The 20439-nt window shown below is 37.9% G+C and overlaps 1 protein-coding gene across 2 annotated transcripts; it reads right to left on the reverse strand.

Annotated features, from left to right (window-relative positions):
• Window positions 1-4324: 4324 nt before the first annotated feature.
• On the reverse strand, window positions 4325-20098 carry LOC121886741 (5-hydroxytryptamine receptor 3A-like). 2 transcript variants are annotated; one of them, XM_042396984.1, is made up of 10 exons: window positions 19423-20098; window positions 13898-14061; window positions 13550-13594; window positions 12789-12898; window positions 11466-11635; window positions 11178-11338; window positions 9120-9330; window positions 8192-8347; window positions 7482-7552; window positions 4325-6250 (listed from the first exon to the last, which is right to left on the reverse strand). In XM_042396984.1, exons 1-10 carry the CDS (start codon window positions 19448-19450, stop codon window positions 6017-6019), a joined length of 1350 nt encoding a protein of 449 aa, XP_042252918.1. In that variant the 5' UTR covers window positions 19451-20098; the 3' UTR covers window positions 4325-6016. The 2 variants fall into 2 exon arrangements, with proteins under 2 accessions (XP_042252918.1, XP_042252917.1); XM_042396983.1 differs by lacking the exon at window positions 19423-20098 and adding an exon at window positions 14996-15769.
• Window positions 20099-20439: the final 341 nt, after the last annotated feature.

Raw genomic sequence — 20439 nt, forward strand, 5'->3', positions numbered from 1 at the left:
GATCCATCTGTTATACAGTATGTTGTCCAAAAGCATGTCGCTCAAATCAAGGCTAAACTCTCCCAGAACACAATTTTGAAATCTCGAGTATTATCTTTTGATGTATTCTTTTATATAATATATATACATATAAAGACATAATTTAATTGTAAAACATGGCATTTTGAAAATTTTTTGAAAAGGATATTTCTTAGAGTAAATCTGTATGTTTCACCAAAATGTCCCAACTTACTGGTGAGGAGGAGCAGAAAGAAACTTGCAAGCATCATGTCTGTGAGAGGTCTACTCAGTAAATGAGCATGTCTGTCCTCTCTGTGCTATCTAGAAATGTTTGTAGCAATAATATCACTGCCTCGCACTGGAAGAGGGCTGGTCAGATTTAATGACCAGCCCTTTTATTTATTAATGTTTTCCTATTTTATCTCATTAGTCTAAGGATAGAAACACATGTAATGCAAGAATGGTGCCAGGAACTGCCAACACCCCTGATACTCAGCTACATGTGGGTAGATCAATTTTGCTATCAAACCAAAAGCAGTAAATTCTCATTTCCACTATTGTTGCTGTTTAGTTTCACAAGTAAAGCAGATCAATGTAGCAGCTGCGTCTGAAAGGTGAAATGTCAAGCATAAACTGGTAGACTATAATTTACATTTATTTACAATAAATATACAACTGATCTCAAGTGTGACTGGTTAAAGTGCCAAGCTTTAAAGCTGGAGTGCACTAAACTCACACCAATCACTTCTCTCACTTTAAATTTATCTGTGTATGTGCCATATGTTTCCTTGCACTTCCTTGATGTCAGCTTTTTCTTTTGTGTATTTGTAGGGGACACTGTGTGCGATAGTTACTGGCGTGCTACAACCTGATATTCCTGGCCTCTGTCAGAAGGCTTAGGCAACTTATTTGATGAAGAAAGAGCTTCCACAGATTGTGTTCGTTCTCACTGTCAGAATACTTTACTGAAGGGTTGTTTGTGGAATATCATCAACATGTACAATGTGTGGTATATCTGAAATAAACAATGGAAAAAATATGATGAATAATAATCTCCAGTAAAGGGCATAGAATACATATGCTGGATAATCCAAAATGAAGCAATAACGGCCTCTAGTGGCCAAACACACCAGGATGACATGTACCAGTTGAACCATCCACTACACAATCAATGGTAATAAATGGTGTTAAATGCCATGAAAATAAGTAGATAATAAGTAGTAGATGTAAGTAATATTACAATATTCAGGCCAGTTTGACATAAAGAGCAGTAACAATAACATAAAGTAACATATCAATAAGAAATAATTAACTAAAGGCTTATAACAATATAGGGTAGCCAGATGCTTCTTCAACCTTGTGTACGCAAAGCTACGGGATGTGAACATTGCCACATGTACAACAGATTTAACATATTTAACAACATAACACATTATTTCCTTGATTAGTCTGTACGAATGCTGAATACTGCCTTGTATCCTCCTGAGCTAGCACAAACCCATGAAGCTACATATCATAGCATCCACCTGCTCCTGCTAATATTACCCTCTAGCTAGCACAATTTACCTTTTGTCTCCCCTTAACCTCCTCCACAGGTAATCATTTTTTGTTGGCACAGTTGTAATTTGACTTTGCTAACCTTATGGCCCCCTTTTTGCTAGGGCATGCAATACAGCCAATGAGTCTCTCTCACACTGTTCTTTAGGGGTACTACACATAAGTAGATCATCAACATACTGAATCAGGGTACACTCTATATATCTCAAATGCAAACAGGTATTAAGAATCTGGATGTAAAGGCACACTAAAAGTGCTGAACATACATCAATCACAGTGTACCATTTAATGTCTGGTGGAACATTTGATAGCAGAGTATGTGGATCAGGTACTACTGGGGTTTCTGCCTCTACCACAGTATTGACTATGATTAGATCATGGGTTTTAACCAACACTCCAGCCTGCAACAAACCTTCTATTGTAGATTTTCCCCTGCCATTCCCTGAGGGTATTGTCTTTTGTATTGTAGCTTAGCCCCTGGTCTCAATTTGATTTCCAACGGTTGTGCTGATTTTACTAGTCCTACACCTATCTTGTGTTATGACCACAAACAGTCTGGTATTTGCTGCAGCAATTTCACCTGTTCTGCACTGAATGCCGTCTGTGTGACTGGTCTGTCATCCACTATCACTCTTTCAGCTATTCCCTGATCTCCTGTTTTGGTTGATATCCTAATGAACTGTTGTCTGCCGAGATGGACCCAGGTACAAAGCATGAAAGTTTAACATCATACTGAACTCCTTCTGCCATGTTATCAATCAACATTTATAATGTGCTAGGTTTTTTAGAGGACAGGTATTTATTACCTGTGGCATGTGCAGAAGCAATCTGAAGCCAGAATCAACAAATTTTTTTGGTAATAAGTATTCTGCTCATCTCTATTTGTGGCCATCTTTGTTTCTGGTTAGTAGACACCTCTTCTCCAGGACCCCAGGCCCTGTGCCCCTCCTGACTGGCTCGCCAATTAATGTCATGGAAAAAATCTTTCAGATTGGCCAGTGAATCTTCAGGTCCTCCACAGGTTTATGAAGCAGACACTCTAGGGTACCTCCTATTTTTCAAATTCTGGGGAATTTCCATCATCTGATACTATGATGGCTTCCCATGAATCAGCAAACTTTAGGGATTTTCCATTCCACTCCTCACTACTATATAATGCTCATGTTTGCAAACATGTTATCGTCTTCTTCTTGTTTATTTTCCCTATAATGTTAACACTTGCAACATGTTATCTGCTCTAGTTGTTTTTTCCCCAGATATCTGGTCCAGTGCTGGTGGTTTAACCTACCACATCTTGTTGTATTCCTCAGACATCAAAGGCCTTTTCTGGCACTCTTACCCAATACTCCTACAACTTGACCTGAACACCACGTGTTGCAACTAAATGCATCACATTCTCTATGAAAGGATTACCTTAAAAAGTCTTCAACTGAATGAAATACAGAAAAAAGGTATGAAATTATAACTTTAGAGCCCTTATGTTTGCCTAGTTATCCAATGCCTCTCCATTTGTTAATATTAAGTTTATGAATCTTTTATCAGTCTTTCAATATCAGTCCATTATCACAAATATCTGCAATAATATCCGGAGCTTGTGGTCACAAGATGGGCGTTGTGATGGCAGCCATGTAGAGTATCAGTTCATGTCTCCTCTAAATTATTTTAAAATGTGGGCATTTTTACAGTAATCTATTTGAGATCCATCTGCAATATACCACCAAGTACATGTTGTTAAATCAGCACAATCAGCACTTACTCTGAAGATCTGATTGAGCTGCAGCAATTTAAAAAGCCGTTAGCAAACATTCTCCTATTTCCAGTGGTATGCCCCTCTTTCATTAAATAAGTAATTTGTGATAAGTTAAATGGTCAGAGAAAAGGAAGTCCTATTTGTCAGTAGGACTTCTGCCTCTATCCCAGTACCATGAAGGTGGATGAAATATCCTTTGTGGTGCTCACAGCTTGAAGCATTAAATCAACAAAAAAAATCAACAGAAACATTGTCCACCTTACTCCAGACTTAATTGTGAACAGACGCTGAGGATGAGCAGAAGCCAACGAGCATCATCAGAGCAGAACCAGAGAGAATCCAAAGTCTGTGAGAAGTGTGTTCTCTGTGCTGTGTGGAAATATAACAGTGAAGTAAAAATACCACTGCCTTACACTGGAAGAGGGCTGGGGAAAGCGAATGACCAACCCTTTTTTTGATATATCAGCGGTCAAAGACAGTGATTGCTAACCAGAGGTCTGTGTACCCCAGGGTGTACCTCTGCAGTTTCCAGGGAGCATGTGGAAAGGTTTTGGGGAAACTCAGCTAATTTGAAAGAAATATGTTATGATTTAGTAAAGAAATCACACATTTTAAGGAAGAGGTCCTGGTGGCTTAGTGTTTAAAACGCATACAATATACAGTACTCTCCCTGGTTTTATTCCAGCTGAGGATCTGCTGTTATCACGATGTTTTAAACCACCGGAACCTGACCAGAAACAATCAACTGTACTTCTTGACCTGCCCTGTTAAAAACTACAAACATCCTACACTGGTATCCCTGTAGTGGTTAAAGCTTTAACGTGTTTTAATTTTTCAATTATAATTATTATTTCCTCTGACATGGGTTTTTTTTTGTCCCATTACTCTTTTTGCCCCACCCCACCATCATTTCCCATCAAACATTTTGATTAAAGGTAATGAAAACCCACAAAAGTTTATTTTTTACTGTTTATTTCTCCATTACAAACACAACTACATGTTTTCAGAACAATATAACAGAACTGTTATTTCATCATATTAATAATATAATTTAATTAAATACAAATGCAAATGTAGATTTGGAAGAACACCACAGAAGAGAACATGAAATTACTCAACCCATATAGATACACATTTACATGTCTTCTGAAAGTGATCCTGTGGCCTATGCTGCCTCATGCTTTGTTAAATGGATAAGCAAACAAAAACAATGAAACAGTGTTACTCATGTTATACTGCTACCTGTTTGTTAACACTTACTTGCTTCCTTTTTTGATACATTTTTGATACATATTACATATCAAAGACATAATAAATTCAATTAAACTTCATAATACAACGAGACTAGTGTCACAGGCTGATACTGAGTACATGTAAACAACACTACTGAAGGACTACATACAGTTTATATAGAGATGTGAGATCTTAATGGGGACATATCATGCACATTTATCGGTCTATATTTATGTTCTGGGGCTCTGCTGTAATATTTTTGGATTATTTACAGTTCAAAAACGCCTCCATATTTAAGTTATACTGTCCCTTTATAGAGCCCCTCAGTTCAGCCTCTGTCTGAAACAGGCTGTTTTAGTTCCTGTCTCTTTAAGGCACATGAGCCCACTCCATTCTGATTGGCCAGCTCGTGGAAGAAGCATCACGGCCAACTTCCAGCCACTCGGGATGCTACATAAACAAACAATACCAGTAGGATTTCATTTCTTTTTCTCCTTCTTTACCCAGAATGGAATCCTTTCAAATACATCTGCACATGTTTGAGACAAAATCCAATCCGAAATATGTGAATGGACAATGTGAACAATACCATGGAACATCCTTAGCAACAAAGACTATGGCTGTTTGTGGGCAAACAATCTGACATCAGTTCAATGGGGAAATAGAGGTAACATGGCAAACAAAGCATTCAGAGTAGACTGAAGCCCTGGTTTTTGACTTTCAGGAAGTATTTTACATATGTTCACCTTATGTTATGGATCTTTGATCTTTGTTTAACATAGACATCCGATATTATAGCAGTATATAAATGACAGAAAATCTCAGAGAGCATGTTATGTCCCTTTTTAAAACAATAGTTTGGTCCACATATGGTAGTTGAAACAGGTTTTCTCACTGTAATCATTCCTGTCCATTAAAAGATCCCTTCCTAATGTGCTTTCAATTTAAATTATAGGGTACAAAATCTTCCTTCTGTGCCAAAATGTATTGAAAAGTTTATCTAAAGCTTGAGGCTTCAGCTGTTCAAATTGGTCGAATCAAGTGGTTATCTTCAAAAGTTAGTCTTTTTAGTACAATTTTCCTTTTTTTTGTAATTATCCCTTCTCTTCAGCTCAACAGGGAAACAAAAAAGGGTATTTTTTATTAACGCACGTTAATTTAGGAATATACCCACTTGATTTGACTAATTTGGACGGCTGAAGCCTCACATAACAAGCCAGTGTGACCCCTAAATGGCCTGCAAAGACCAACAAGAGATCTTTTTTGTTTTCTACAGACTAATGAAGCTGAACAACAGGGGTGAACACAAACATAGTAGGTTTGTGTCCATGTGAAAAGCATGCATACAGGGAAATGTTTTCTAGGTTGTAATTTCGTATCTCAGTAATTGAAGTCACATGACGGTAAGCCTTACTAGTTGTAATAAAGAGGACTATAACTCAATCATGTGTTTCATTATTTAGCGCTTGGTATTTCTTAATTTGTAGTATTCCATTTGAAAAACATAGTGACTAAAAACAGACTGGCAGCTATGATGTAGAAAATGAAGAAAACTCTGTTGATTGTTTTAGCCATTCTGGTCCAGTAGCCGGGCTCTACTTCTTCCTTGCTGCTGTTGAGGAGCAGAGCCAGTGTTTTCACCACCTCCCTCAGATCATCTGAGAGCTTTTCAGAGGCATGGGACTCCTCTGTCAGTTGGCTGCTGCTTACCTGCAGAAGTTGTTAAAGAGACTGTGGTTAATTAACACAATCATGAACCAAATAACATTGCCAGCTGCTACATTTGACATTCAGATTTTTGTGTACAATGTATAGAGTTGTGAAGTAGGACGAGCTATTTCGGACACCCTTGAAGTAAAAATTGTATTCATTTTTCCCACAGACAATGTTATGTGACTCACAGTTGGAGTGCTTCTACAGCTTCAATCAACATGAAACTCTGACAGTTAAATCAAAAGATTAACAACTGTGTTACAAAATATCAGGTTCTTTAATAAAAAGTCAAAGGTACAAGACTGTGTACATAAAAATGTTGACCCCCAAAGTGCATTTTGGCAAGAAACATCCAATCACCAATAAATGACACAAATCTCATGTTCAGAGCCAAATATATCTTATTCCTCTGTGCTGCAGGCCTCTGTTGTTGTCCAAAAACTATTAAAAACATGTAAATGAGCTGAACTCCGTACATTGTACATTGCAAATTTCTCAAAGAACTTCAGTACAAAGTCATGAGCTTATGATATGTAGCACAACAAGCTAGCAAAGCTCTGTCTGCCATACACAGAACTGCTCTCCGGAGAATGAAAACATCACCACTGTTGTTACTCTTTGGAGCAGTTTCTAAACAAACTAACGTGCCCGTACTCTTCATGGTGAAGGAACATGTCACCCAGTGCAACGGTGTGGCTCATTCACATGTATTTAATAGTTTTCGGACAACAACTGAGGTCTATTTCATGGAGGAATAAGATATATCAGGCTTTGGATACACACACAATACTTAGTAGATCAATTCATTAATTTATGGACAGTACACTCTGGACATGTCTTTTGTGTTGTTCTCAGTTCTGTTGCTTTCAATTTAACCATTTGCTTGTGTTTTATGTAGCTGTATTGTGTTTCTTTATGCCACATGTGTTCATACATTGAATGTGTTTTCTTAATTTGGTTGAATTTAGTTATTTGCATATTTTTTTCCTACATGTCATGCATTCATTGTCAAAATGGTGAGGATATTTGGATGAGTTTTGTCCATTTGCATATGTTTTCAAGTTTGAGTGCGCTGAGCTCTCAGCTACTGTAGTATCAGGGTAAAAACCTCTGAGATGGAAATCTCAAAAAGTAGAACCAAAACTATTTGCATGGCTAGATAGAGTACCATTACCCTGAGAAAATGTCTTTTTGTAATCAGCCCTTTAAAGTGCAACATAATTCTTACCTTCAGCAGTTCAGATGGAGTTTCATCAGCAGATACATCAGAGATGCATGCACAAGTCCATTTCCTCTCCTCTGAAATTACATAGTAGGCATAAATGATGGTTGGAGCATATTCAATGCATAATTAGTATGTATTATAATTTGTAAATGTACCTGTTTCAGCGCATTCGGAAAATGATAGACATCACAATAACAGTAAAAATGTAACAGAGTAGCTCCTATATCTCTGCACAAACCAACCAGCAGCCTGTAGCAACATCTATGTGTTAGTTCAAACGTAGCTTAGTTTGAACATAGTAAGCAATTGCCAACTTTTTATCCATCTGTGAGATTTTCGCCTTCACCTCAATACAATTGAATAGAATTTCCACAGATATGACTGTGGACTGTTTCTATCTCTTCAACCAACAAAAACTGTAAACAGTATATCCTGTAGATTATACATTGACTGTTTCTCAGAAGAGATGGTGCTGTTTAATTTTAATAAATGTTGTATATATATATATATATATATATATATATATATATATATATATATGTTTTGGGGTTTTTTTTAAATGCTGTGAGCACCACAAACTAAATTGCAATCAACTACATTGTATTGAGGTGCAGGCACAAATGTCGACTTAACACACAAACTGCAACAGGCTGCTGTCTTCCTTTGTCTTTGGGGATCTCCTACAAAATGTACTGTACCTCTATCAATGTTACCTTTGCCATGTTTGTCCCCACAGTCCTCAGTCAGGCTTTGGTCTCTGTCTGCCTTGTTGTCTCGGGATTCAGAGTCTTTCTCCATCAGATACATCACAACAATGGTCTCCAGGAGGCTGAGCAGCATCAAACCAAAAACCCCCATGCAGTAGACCGCTGAGAGGAGCAAGCAGCATCATTAATGCAGACAAATCACTACTCACTGGGTCAGTATGTGCAGTTCCTGCACATAGTACCAAGCCTGTCTTTCAGAAATTACGTTCATACATCATTAAATTGCAACAGCAAAAACATTTAGCCAGAAACGTAATGCTAATGTTGAATTATGTTTTCTCTCAACATGAGAAAATGTTGTTAATTGACATATTTGGCAAGTTGCAAAAATGTTGATACTGAACATACGAGTTAAGTGCTGATCTTACATTACAATATCTGCAGGTAGTACTACAGCAATATTAAACATTGTACGGTTATGTTTAGGCACTGGCAACACTTGGATTAGGAAAGATGGTTTTGGCTTAATACAGAAAAGAAGTCAGCAATGACTTGAAGCACATGTTAAACGAAACCACAGTCTTTCACAAACCTCAACCAAAGTGCTTTTGTTGCCTAAACCTAACCACACACAGGCCTCAGGATGTGAACACTGGTCTCTGGTGCCAGAGTCCTGCGTCTTGTCCACCCACCATCTACACCATCTACCACCCCACCCCACCCCACCACACCACCACCCCACAAGTGTGGTTTACAAATGTAGTGCTTACTTCATTCGTAAAAACACACTTTGCCTCTGAACATAATTCAGGCAGCGATTATGTTTGTCAACACAATATAATTAGGAAAACAATTTAGTATTATATAAATGTAATTTCTAGGAGACAGGGTTTGAGGTACAGTCCAATAAAGGAAAGACTCTGAACTTTCTTACCTATAAGTGGAGGCTTGTCTGATGAGGAAGGCAGAATTTCATTGAGAATAAGCTGCATCACAGTGACAGCGAGCAGCACAGTGACCTTGAAGCTCAGCTTCTCGCCCCCGCTGTCTGAGATCAGGAAGGAGGCCAAGTCCAGACACAAGAAGAACAGGATGGGCAGCAAGAAGTTGACAATGTAGAGGATTGATCGCCTCTTCATTTTGATCTGTGAAATGACATTTTGAGGTCAGATCCTACTACTATAGTTTTGACAAAAGCAACGGAAACATCTGTGTAGTTCCTAGGTTGAAACAACAAGGTAATCCACCCCAGTCAGCTGATGTCTGCAGTGGTGGAAGAAGCCTTCAGATTATTTACTTACGTACCCTGTGGAATTTCTGACCTCAATAGTAATAATAATAATAACAATAATAATAATAATAATAATAATAATAACTTTTTTTGTATAGCACCTTTCATACAAAAAACAAAACAAAAAAACAGGTAAAAGTGCTTTACAACAAAAGAAATTACATGCACCAAGTGCCAAAAAAGACATAAAAGACATAAAATTAACGTAAAAACAAGTAAATGTACATAATATGGAATGAAACCCCTTTGATAATGTAAACAAACATAAGATAAAATAAAGTGAAAATACGATACATAGAATGTTTACTTCAGTGGTGGTAATTTGTGACAATACGCAAAAACTCAGAAGTATTCACCATGTGTACATAATCTGTAAATCAGCGCCTAGATCTCATAGATTGGGCACAACCTGAAGCTGCCCTGGGGAAAAAGAAACACCTGTAGTGGTGCTGTGGGGTTAAATAACAGACACCACAGTCTTTTTTCTCAAACCTACCAATTACAGATGTCAGCACTCATGTAACATAAGATGGAAAATAAAATACATGGAATGCTTACTTCAGTGGTGGTAATTTGAGATAATACGCGAAAACTCAGAGGTATTCACCATGTGTACACAATCTATAAATCGGCGCCTAGGTCTCTGAAGCCATAAGCATAACAGAACCTCCCTTTTCCCAACAGACACAGACTCACCACCGGTCCTGATTAAGCGAAATAAGCTTCTTTCAGCTTACCACAGAACGTCTTCCCGCGGGTTTAACCTCACTGTGGGTCTTAACTGTGCTGTGGATTTAAAAACACATATCACAGTCTTTTTTCTCAAACCTACCAACCACTAACCTCAGCACTCATGTCACATAAGATGGAAAATAAAACCCACCTGATAATAAAATAATGGAGAATAAAATAAAGAGACCTAGAGTACATAACATAAGATGGAAGATAGAACCCACTGACACATTAAATAAAATACATCTTTAACAATAATAAAAATAGTAAAATAAAAACATAGAATACATAGAATGTATAAAAATCAAGTAAAATTCAACATTTTAAAAGAAGTGCAGTAGTGCATAAGCGTGAAACAGACTGAAAGCTAGTGAAAGGCTAGAATGAAGAGATAATTTATATATTTTATATATATTTTTAGCTTTCTTTTACAAATATTTAGCAAGCTGGCTTCCCTGATATCTAGTGGTAGTGTGTTCCATAGTTTTGGGGCATATTTGACAAAGGCTGTATCCCCGATTTTCTTTTGACTTTTGCTGGGAATCTCCAATAAACCAGCGGCAGATGATTGCAGAGTTCTTGAAGGCAAATAGTTAACCAGGCAGTTAGCATAGTTAAGAAGGGAATTAGCAATGAGCCAAGAAACACAGTGATGTGCTAAAAAAAGCAGGGACTGCAAGCGAGTAAACAAGGATGTAAACAATGCAGGATTTAAAATAGTCTTAAAAAAGGTTTTGCAAATGTTTTATAAGGAAGGAAATGTCCTCAAAACTCTTAATATAAAAACAGAAAGTAAAAGTAGCAATAGAAGTGGAGGGGTAGAAAGTCTACATCTAGATTTTTGCTTAAGGAAACAAGTATTAGCAGTAAAATGTAACCAAAGTAAAAGTACATGTACTTACTTAAGAGTAACACACAGAGGTGGAAAATAGTTTCCACCACTGTGTGTCTGTATCCAGAAATACGTACAGTGTAAACAATCATGCTTTGCTCGAAGGCAAATCTGTTGACTGTTGTATTGGTGACTATCTGGTTGATTAACAGCCACTCGTGCTGGGTCTGCATCAAGCCATGAGACCACGCTGTGGCCGTTGAAGCACCGAGTTGAGTCTGAAGATCCAATTCCTCAACTGAGATGGGAAATAAAATAAAACAGTAAGGCCTGTTAGCAGGTCAACAAGGAAGTAACACATAAATAACTTAGATGAAGGTATAGACCAAATAGAAACTTTTAAACATAACAAGTCACAACCTCACCATTGTGAACGACAGACTTGAACGAGAGGTTACAGGTCTGAATGTCGAAGGGGAATTTGTGAACTTGCATCCTGCAGGTGCTTACTAACACCTCATGGCTCCTACATTCAACGATACCATTAGATTCAATAGTGAGATAAGGACTTGGAGGGGTCTTGTCCTTTTCTGTCCTGTATGAGAACAAACACACACACACACATACATGCGCATTATGGCAAACGCTTTATGCTTCAAACTAAATTTCACATACCATATGATTATACTATAAAATGTAACTTAATCTACAGAATGAGGGAATTAACTATCTCTAATTTACCTTCATGTTTCTTTAAATATAGAAGACATGTTCCACACTGCGTGACAATATCAAATATCTGCTTGTTCCAACATTTAGTAAATATTTTGAACATATTAAAATATGCTTATTGGGTATCTACAGTTGGTAATGGAAGAAATACAGAGAATAAGGGAACATATTTGCATTTAAGAAGAACCTTGAATTAAATTACACTGTATTTCTTTTTTAATTACTTGTGTGCAAAAAATGCATTTAAGAAAATATTGACAGCTGATGTGCAATCTTTGGAAAGTTTAACTGCAGTCACTAGAGTCTGATTCATCCGGACTAAACAATGCAGGTTTGAAAATGCCTTAAAAGTGGTGTCTGAAGGTGATGCAGGTAACTGAACCTTCTGACAAGGGTTTTAGAGTACAACGTCTGCTTAAATGGAATATAACAGCCAATCACAGGATGAATACGTGGTGTTTGTAAAAGATTGTTTTTTCGCCCAAAAACAGCCGAGTAGGGAACTTTGCTAAAATAACTTGGTTTTTCAGTGCCCAAATCACCCGAGACATGATTAGTGCAGTGTGGACCATGAGTTTCATGTTCATTGAGACTAACATTAGTATATCTGAAAGGGCCAGTAACTGTTGTATTGGCTGTTTTTGCTGCTGCTGCTGCTTCGCTGCTGTCTGTTTCTGTCACAACTGCAGCTGGAGTTGCTGCAGCCTCCTGGTCTGCCTCTGAAGGTTAGTTTTTTTGTTGTTGTTTTTTTTCTTTTTCGATTTTCAAAATCCACTTGGATTGCACTTGGATCCATTTTTTAAGTTTTTTTTTGGCGCTAGCTGCTAGCTTCACTATCTGAAGGTTATCTGCCTACATCCTCAGACTCAATGAGCTCCAACCTTATGCAGTCATGGACTGGTGAAAATACTATACATATATTATTGTATATAAACTCTCTAAACTATAATAAACTGCTCTGTCACCAATTACTGTTGTGAGTGTATGTGGATCTGTAAGTGTGAGTGGATACTCACATCTCTTCAATAGTGAGATCTGGCTTCCACAAAATGTCAGCAGGAACTGTTATACGATCAAGTCCACAAAAGTCACTTGAATTCCATGTAATGTGTTCATTCTTCCAGCTCTACACAGAAAAACAGGAAATCAGAAAGTAAGGACAAGGGGTAATGTTAAAAGAATTTCTTCGTAATGACCATTAAACAATAGAGACCGGAGCCGAAGTATCAAAATTTAACAGAATTTATTTTCTTGTACAAGAAGGAGCGTTTCACAATGCAACACACAGGATGAGGTTACAAAGAAAAAGGCTCCTCGAGGAGCGCCTACAACGAGTTTTTATACACCTTAAGTGGGCGTTACAGTTCTTTTCTTAATCTATCAAATACAGACTATAGATAACATCATGTCTATTTTCAGTTCTCCTGTCCAGGAGCCATCTTGCCCAACTGACCCCCAGATTACATGTCTCATCCTGTCTCCAACGAATTTTAATTTCTACATCTTCCTCTTTACAAATATAATGCTGAACTTCCTTTAACCTCAGCTGATGAGTCTGCTGATGTTGCAGAGTTCGCAGTACAAGACAGGAACAATTCATCATGATCTAGGTAAAACAGTAACACTCATACACAGTGTAATCATAATTTTTATAACAGATAAAATAAATGAGTGAGAGAAAGAAAGAATGAATGAAAAGAAGCAATTTAAAGGAAATAATTAGAGGTTCTGCCAAAGTTCAGTTAGTATTGTTCAGTCTTCCTCAGCGAGAACTCACCGTAAAAATCCAAACGTAAGGAATGAAGGTCTGGTCAGTCTCTTTCTATGAACAAAGAAATACAGAGTATCTGAAAATCTTCCCAGCAGCACAATTAACATAGCTGACCATACATCATAGGACATACACTGTTAATATAAATTACAACAAGTTCACACACATCAGACTTCATATCGCATATTTTTGAGGAATCAAATTTGTTACTTTAGCACTTGGAAATGTTTAGGAATTTGGATCCAGATCTGCCATCTGACAATCAGCATGTTTACAGACAAAAAACCCTCATTGGCAGTGGAAATAATAATTATCATTAAAAAACAAACAAAAAAAAGAAAATTTAAGGCTTACCACATCTAGGATGGCATAGATTAGCACTTCCAGTGTTACTGTCAAAGTTGTATTGTAGTGTTTAACAGGCCGGGACATGGTGTACAGATCTTTTTCACTGGACAGACTCAGGTGCTTAAAAAGATGCTGATAACTGCAGTTATCCTCAGAGGACGCCCCATCTACTGCAAGAATACCAAGACACATTCTCTGTCAGAGAGTTAATTCTTAAAAGGAAAGAAATGTGCTTTTAAATCAGAGCTTGTTTGTCTGAACACCAGAGTTTCTGTTATGTGCTCTTAAAGGAAATCACCAGCATTTGTTTCTGTGGGTATAAACTGATTATAAATTCATTTTCAAACCATGGAAACTCAAAAATATCTGCAGTCATATCCAGTGACTGTAGTCACTAAAAGGCCATTATGAGATGGTCGTTAGCAGGACTCTCATCAAATGTGAGCAATTTGCAGTCATTTAAACCCATTTCAATTTGAGATCCATCTGCTATACAATATGTTGCCCAAAAACATGTCCTGAAATCAAACCTAACTCTCCCAAACACAATTTTAAAATCTCTTGAGTATTATCTTTTGAAAAAATTCTTTAATATAATAAATATACCCACAAAGACATAATTCAATTGTAAAACATGCCAATTTGAAAAAACTAATGAGGGTCAGTTCACTAAATTTACAATATTTTCTCAGCCATTCAGATAGTTTTGGTTTTAACTGGTTTTAAGATATTCATCTCCAAGATCTTTGCCTCAACCCTAAAACAATGGAGGTGAATGTGATTTTGTTTGTGGAGATCACTGAACTGTAAAGTAAAATGGCAATTTAAGAAATCAACAGCAGCGTCTCTTTCCGTGAATCGCATCCTCTTTAGATTATCCACCTCACACTGTGAAAAGTTTTCAGGACAATGTTTTTGGAAAAGAGATGCTGCTATAAATTTTTTTTATTTAATTTTTCACACTGTGAGAATCTCAACCAAATCCCATTTACCCCCATGGAATTAGGGATTACAACAGAAATGTTACAAGCTACAGAAATTAATACATTTAGCATTTAACCAAACAGCAGGACATTTCTTAGAGTAAATCTGCACTGAACTTACCTGTGAGGAGGAGCAGAAAGAAACTTGCAAGCATCATGTCTGTGAGAGGTCTACACAGTTAATGAGCATCTCTGTCCTCTCTGTGCTATCTAGAAATGTTTGTAGGAGTGATATCACTTCCTTGTACTGGAAGAGGGCTGGTCAGATTTTATGACCAATGTCCTTCTGTCTTTTATTTGTTAATTTATTCCTATTTAATCTCATTAGTCTGAGGAAACACATGTAATCCAATAATAGTGCCAGGAACTGCCAACACCCATGACACTCAGCTGCATGTGGGCAGATCAATTTTGCTATCAAACCAAAAGCTATAAATTTCTTGCTTCCACTATTGATGTAGTGACTACAATTTACATTTATTTACAAATTTACAACTAATCTCAGGTGTGACTGATTTAAGTATCAAGCTTGAACATATTTTCCAGGGCACACATTATTTCATGCCCTCTTGTCACATCGAGCATTGTGTTCATCACAATTGCCACTTCATTAATGTAATCCCTTAATAAATAGTGTCAAAATTCAAAACTATGATCTGCAGTTAGAGAATGATGTTTACCTCTTAGTTCACATACAAAAGGATACACCAGTTCTCTATTATGTTTTTTCCCAACATGTCATGGTTTTTTAAACATTTTCATCTTCATTCATCATTTCATCAAAGATATTACCCGGTGGAACCCAATCTTCAAACCCTCAGAGGTCATCATACATCAAATCCAAACTATTATTATTATTATATTATGCTAAGTAGCTTGAATAGCAGTAGTGATGCTCTTCAGGTGTGTACTATTTTCTGGCTCCTGGAGTTATTCTATGAACCACAACGGTGGTGACACAATTAACGTGGTGATCAAGAAGAATACACCCAGATCGGGGCTACCTACTAATGCAGTTCTACCTAGTCTTTTAATTTTCAATCGAGTGCTAGCTGAGGGTGTTTTCTATCTTCTCTCGCTCAATTGGATAATTCTATAACCAATAACCGCAGGTGATTAGTAGAAACAGTGATAAATCCTACTCTAACTTCAATTATTTCCCACCTTCTCTTTTGAAAAGTCTGTTCAGGTTTGTCAGTTACATGTTACTCATGTAACCCTTTTTCACATCTATGGAGGACTAGGTTTATGGATGCCTGACTTGTATATTCAAATATATGGCTTATTGCCTCCTTATTGACTCCTGCCCTATCTTGGTGAGCAGTCTCAGTATGTGACAGATAAGGGTCAGTTAGTATATATGGTCCTTTCAATTCTCCACTGGTACTACAGATACATCTACAGTTCTTTGGAGAGTCAGTGGTAAGTCAGTGGACCCCCAGGGTCAGCAGATACATGAGTACAAATATCTACTATGCCCTGGACTCTCAGACCACTGGCTCTTGTAAATGCGTACATTTTAGTTGCTTGTGCTGAGGTTCCATTGGATAATGCTCGATCTTCTATCACTCCCCAGTCATTCAAATTGGCATAGCCAGCAAGGTATTTGTTGTCAGATGGTCTACATGCTGAACTGTCAGTGTAGAGAATCAGATCAGAATTCGGTATTGATGTCTGCTGCCGTCATATGCTGAGTAGCAGAGCATATTAAAGAATTCAAGTGAAACCCCAAAGTATGGTTTACATGTTCTATTACCCTGTCATTTGCAAGTGCCTTTATCATTTTAAGTACGTTGCACCACATAGTCCCTATCTAGTGTAATGGGAGATTTCTCAATCATGGCGGCAACTGAAGCCCCTTATCTGAGGCTACCTGGAATGCCAAGGACCATAGGCCAAAGCCAAGATGAGTAATATGCAACAGACTGGCAATGACACCCATGTTCCTGCATCAGGATGCCTGTAGCACAGCCATCCCTCTCATGTACGTGCAGGTGAATCAGCTGAAGATAAGCTGGCAGGCCACGGACTACGGCTTCGGAGAGTGCATGTTTCAGTTCATGGAAAGCTTCTTTAGAATATGTCGTAAGTATGTCACTTCAGGTAGACAAAACTGCAGCTTTGCCGATGAGGCCCTGCAACGTCGCTCAGTCAGTCTTTGCAGGAACAAGATGGAGTCAGAACGACAAGCTTCCCCCAATGGAGAAGCTATCAGCGAAAAAAGAATGCTGAACAGAGGTAAATGACTGCATAGTGCATGAAGTTCGAAGGCAGTGATGCAAGAATCAAATTAGTGTCTGGCATAATTGGTAAAAATTGCCATTGATCCGGATCGCCTGGTTTTGGAACAGGAGTGTTGCAAGGACTAGTGGTTTGAACCAATACGCCTTGATTTATTAGTGACCAAATCACTATTTCAGTTCCTTCTATTGCTTTCTGGAACAAATGATATTGTTTAATCATAGGCAGCTTAGCTTAGTGTTGAGTGTCACTTGGTGAGGCGGAACAGACCTTACTAATCCCACATGGTTCTTATGTTTAGGCCATAACATGGCAGGAACCTCAGAAATATCAGATAGGGATCCGTATTGTACTGTTTGAGGTGGCTGTCACTGTACTGATGTACTTTGTGGCAGGACAATTTATTCACTCAGGTGTAACATGTACAAGTTATCACCTTGGCTTGATACAGTCTGGGTTTGAGAAGCTGTTACAGCTTTTCTCAATGATTGCCATCAAGCCATCATTTCTCCAATATGTTTTGGCTCGTATCCTGGTGTCACTGCTACAATAACATGTGGATATGACTCATTGGCATTAAAGAATATAGTGTGTATGACAGGTAATGAGATTGTTAACGCACGCCCCTGGGGACCCACAAACAAAATTTTGTTACTCTTTAACTACTTGTGTATTCACAAATGAATCAGCCACTTGCTTACTCATCTGAAGGGTTAAATGCTGCTATAAAATATAATGATAACTATAACAATAAAGCTGGGTGTCATAGCAGACATCAGTGATGCACAAGCTGGTGATGTTTTAGCAACTTGTTTGAATGTTTGACACCTTGAAAATGTGTTGCATATCAAAATCGGGAAAAGTCCAGCAATACACACAATCAATGGTGTATTGTAAGATTTTTAACTGTAAAGACTCATGCAGACCTTCAGTTTCTTGTAGGCAGGTGCGTAAAGGAAATGTCCATAGGCAAGAGAAGAGAGAGTTCCTTCATCAGGTTCTGGTTCTATCATTAAATATTACACAGCTTGTGAATCTGTGGTTGTGATGTATGTTTGGATTTGTCTGCTCTTCATCATTGTTGCAGAAAAGGCTAAGGGTTCCTATAGGAAGCACAACATGCCACATCAGATCCAGATACCAACAAACAAAAGTTTTGGATGACTCAGTGTCTATTGTGTCATTGAAGTTGTCTTTTTAAGTAGTAGGTGACACATCAGGGAGATGTAATAGCCAACACTGGTAAGGTCTCAGAGTCTGACATTTCTTATTTAACTCTACATTGACTAGTATTGATTAAAAGGCTTGTTCCAAAAAAGTTCAGAGCTCATACTTTGGCCCAGAGTGTAATAACTGCAAAATAACCATGTAACATTTTGGGATATGGAGCGGTTGTGCACTATTTAATAATGACTGTTTCAGTGTATGAATGCAACATGTGAACACATTTTTACATTATTCGTTACAACAGTAGTGGCTCAGGAGATAGAGCAGTCATCTGGTAGTCTGAAGGTTCCCAGTTTGATTCCAGCTCTTCCCGGCAGCCTGTCAAAGTGTCCTTGAACAAGACATTGAGCCCCTAACTGCTCCCAATGAGCAGGTTGACGCCTCTCAGTGACTGAACACCTAATCAGCTATAAATGTAGATGCTTATTAGTGAACTTTATATTTTGGCTGAAGTATGAGTGGCAAGTCACCTGTTCTGTATGTAGCTTTAGTACTTCCAAGAGTCAGTAGTGCGCTTGTAAGTGGTGAGCTACACAACTGACAACACATAGGATATTTTCAGGAAGGAAAAGTCATGTTTCTGTCTCCTGAAATGCTCAGTATCAACCACATCTCTGAAATGCGAGCACACCAGGGCCAAAGTCAGGAGAGCTCCATTGCCTTCCTGCAGGACCACCTCAAGGAGTATTTCTTCCAGGAGATACTCTTCTCCTCACAAGATTAGCTGCATCTAACCTAGCTAATGTTAAACAGTTGCAATAAATAACTTCTTAAAAATGTTTTTAATTTTACTTATTTGTGCAATAACATCATGCTTAGTACCCCTCTCTCTCTCTCTCTCTCTCTCTCTCTCTCTCTCTCACACACACACACACACACACAAACACCATGCTGACAGGCTAAGCTAACGTTAGTTTACTGTTGTCGCAAGACTAACATTGACGCTGCATCTAACCTAGCTAGCCTGTTAAACAGCTGCAATAAATAACTTTTCTTTTTTTATGTTTTTAATATTACTTATTTGTGTACATACATTCATCATATGTTCAACTTTAGCTGCACTGAGCTGTGATTACCTACCTGCTGCTTCTGCTGCATCCCGCCTCATATTGGACTGAAGGCTGTACTATACTGGATGTTAACTTATTGTCACGGTCCCCCACTGTGGGTTTTGACAGTTTAATTGGATGCTCACATTGTGCCCCGTACAGGTCGCAGCCAGACCCTTCTCTAATACTGGGCAGGGACGGGACCAATTTTTTCTAAACGTCATTGTTTCTTGTTTCTGTAGTTTCTGCTGTCTGCCTTTGTAGAGCAGTATAAGTGAAACACCATCAAAGTTTGCCAGATCAATCTCAGTTAATTCATGCATTAGTCATTCAAAATTTGGTTGCAATAACACAATATGCTCAAGAGTTATTATGGCAGTCTGTCAAGTAGACAAGGCTGCAGGAATTTGGCAACCAATTAAAGTAGAAGTAAATGCAAACTGTCCAATTTTGATCAAAATGATCAGTGTCATTTGAAAGATTTACAAATATTTTAAAGCTTGAACCCCTTATAACATCCAGAATGGCATAGAGCAGTACTTCCAGCAATACTCGAGTGGGCTGTTTGTAGTTTTGAACAAGCCAGGTCATGGAGTACAGCTCATTGTTTTTGGTCAGGTTCAGGTGGTTTGAAATATCCTCATAACTGCAGTTATACTCAGAGTACACCCCATCTACAGCAGACACATTAAGAGACATCATCTGTGACAGAAGTTACTCTTTAAAGGAAGGAAATCAGGATATGTCCATGCTCTTAATTTTTCTTTTAGATTAAAACTTCATGGCTGTGATGTTTGTCTGGACATCATTTACCGTATGTTCTCTTATTACTATTATATCATTACTTATAATATAGAAAAAAATGACAAACATCAGTGTCTGTGGGTATAAACTGCTTCTGAACTTCAAACCAGGAAAAACACACAAATATCTGCAGTAATGTGACTGTGGTCACTAAAAGGATTATGAGATGGGCGTTGGCAGGACTGCACCTTTTATCTCATCAAATCTGAGCATTTTGCAGTCATTTAAATCCATTTCAATTTGA

Source organism: Thunnus maccoyii, chromosome 20 (assembly GCF_910596095.1).
Source record: "Thunnus maccoyii chromosome 20, fThuMac1.1, whole genome shotgun sequence".
Classification (NCBI taxonomy): domain Eukaryota; kingdom Metazoa; phylum Chordata; class Actinopteri; order Scombriformes; family Scombridae; genus Thunnus; species Thunnus maccoyii.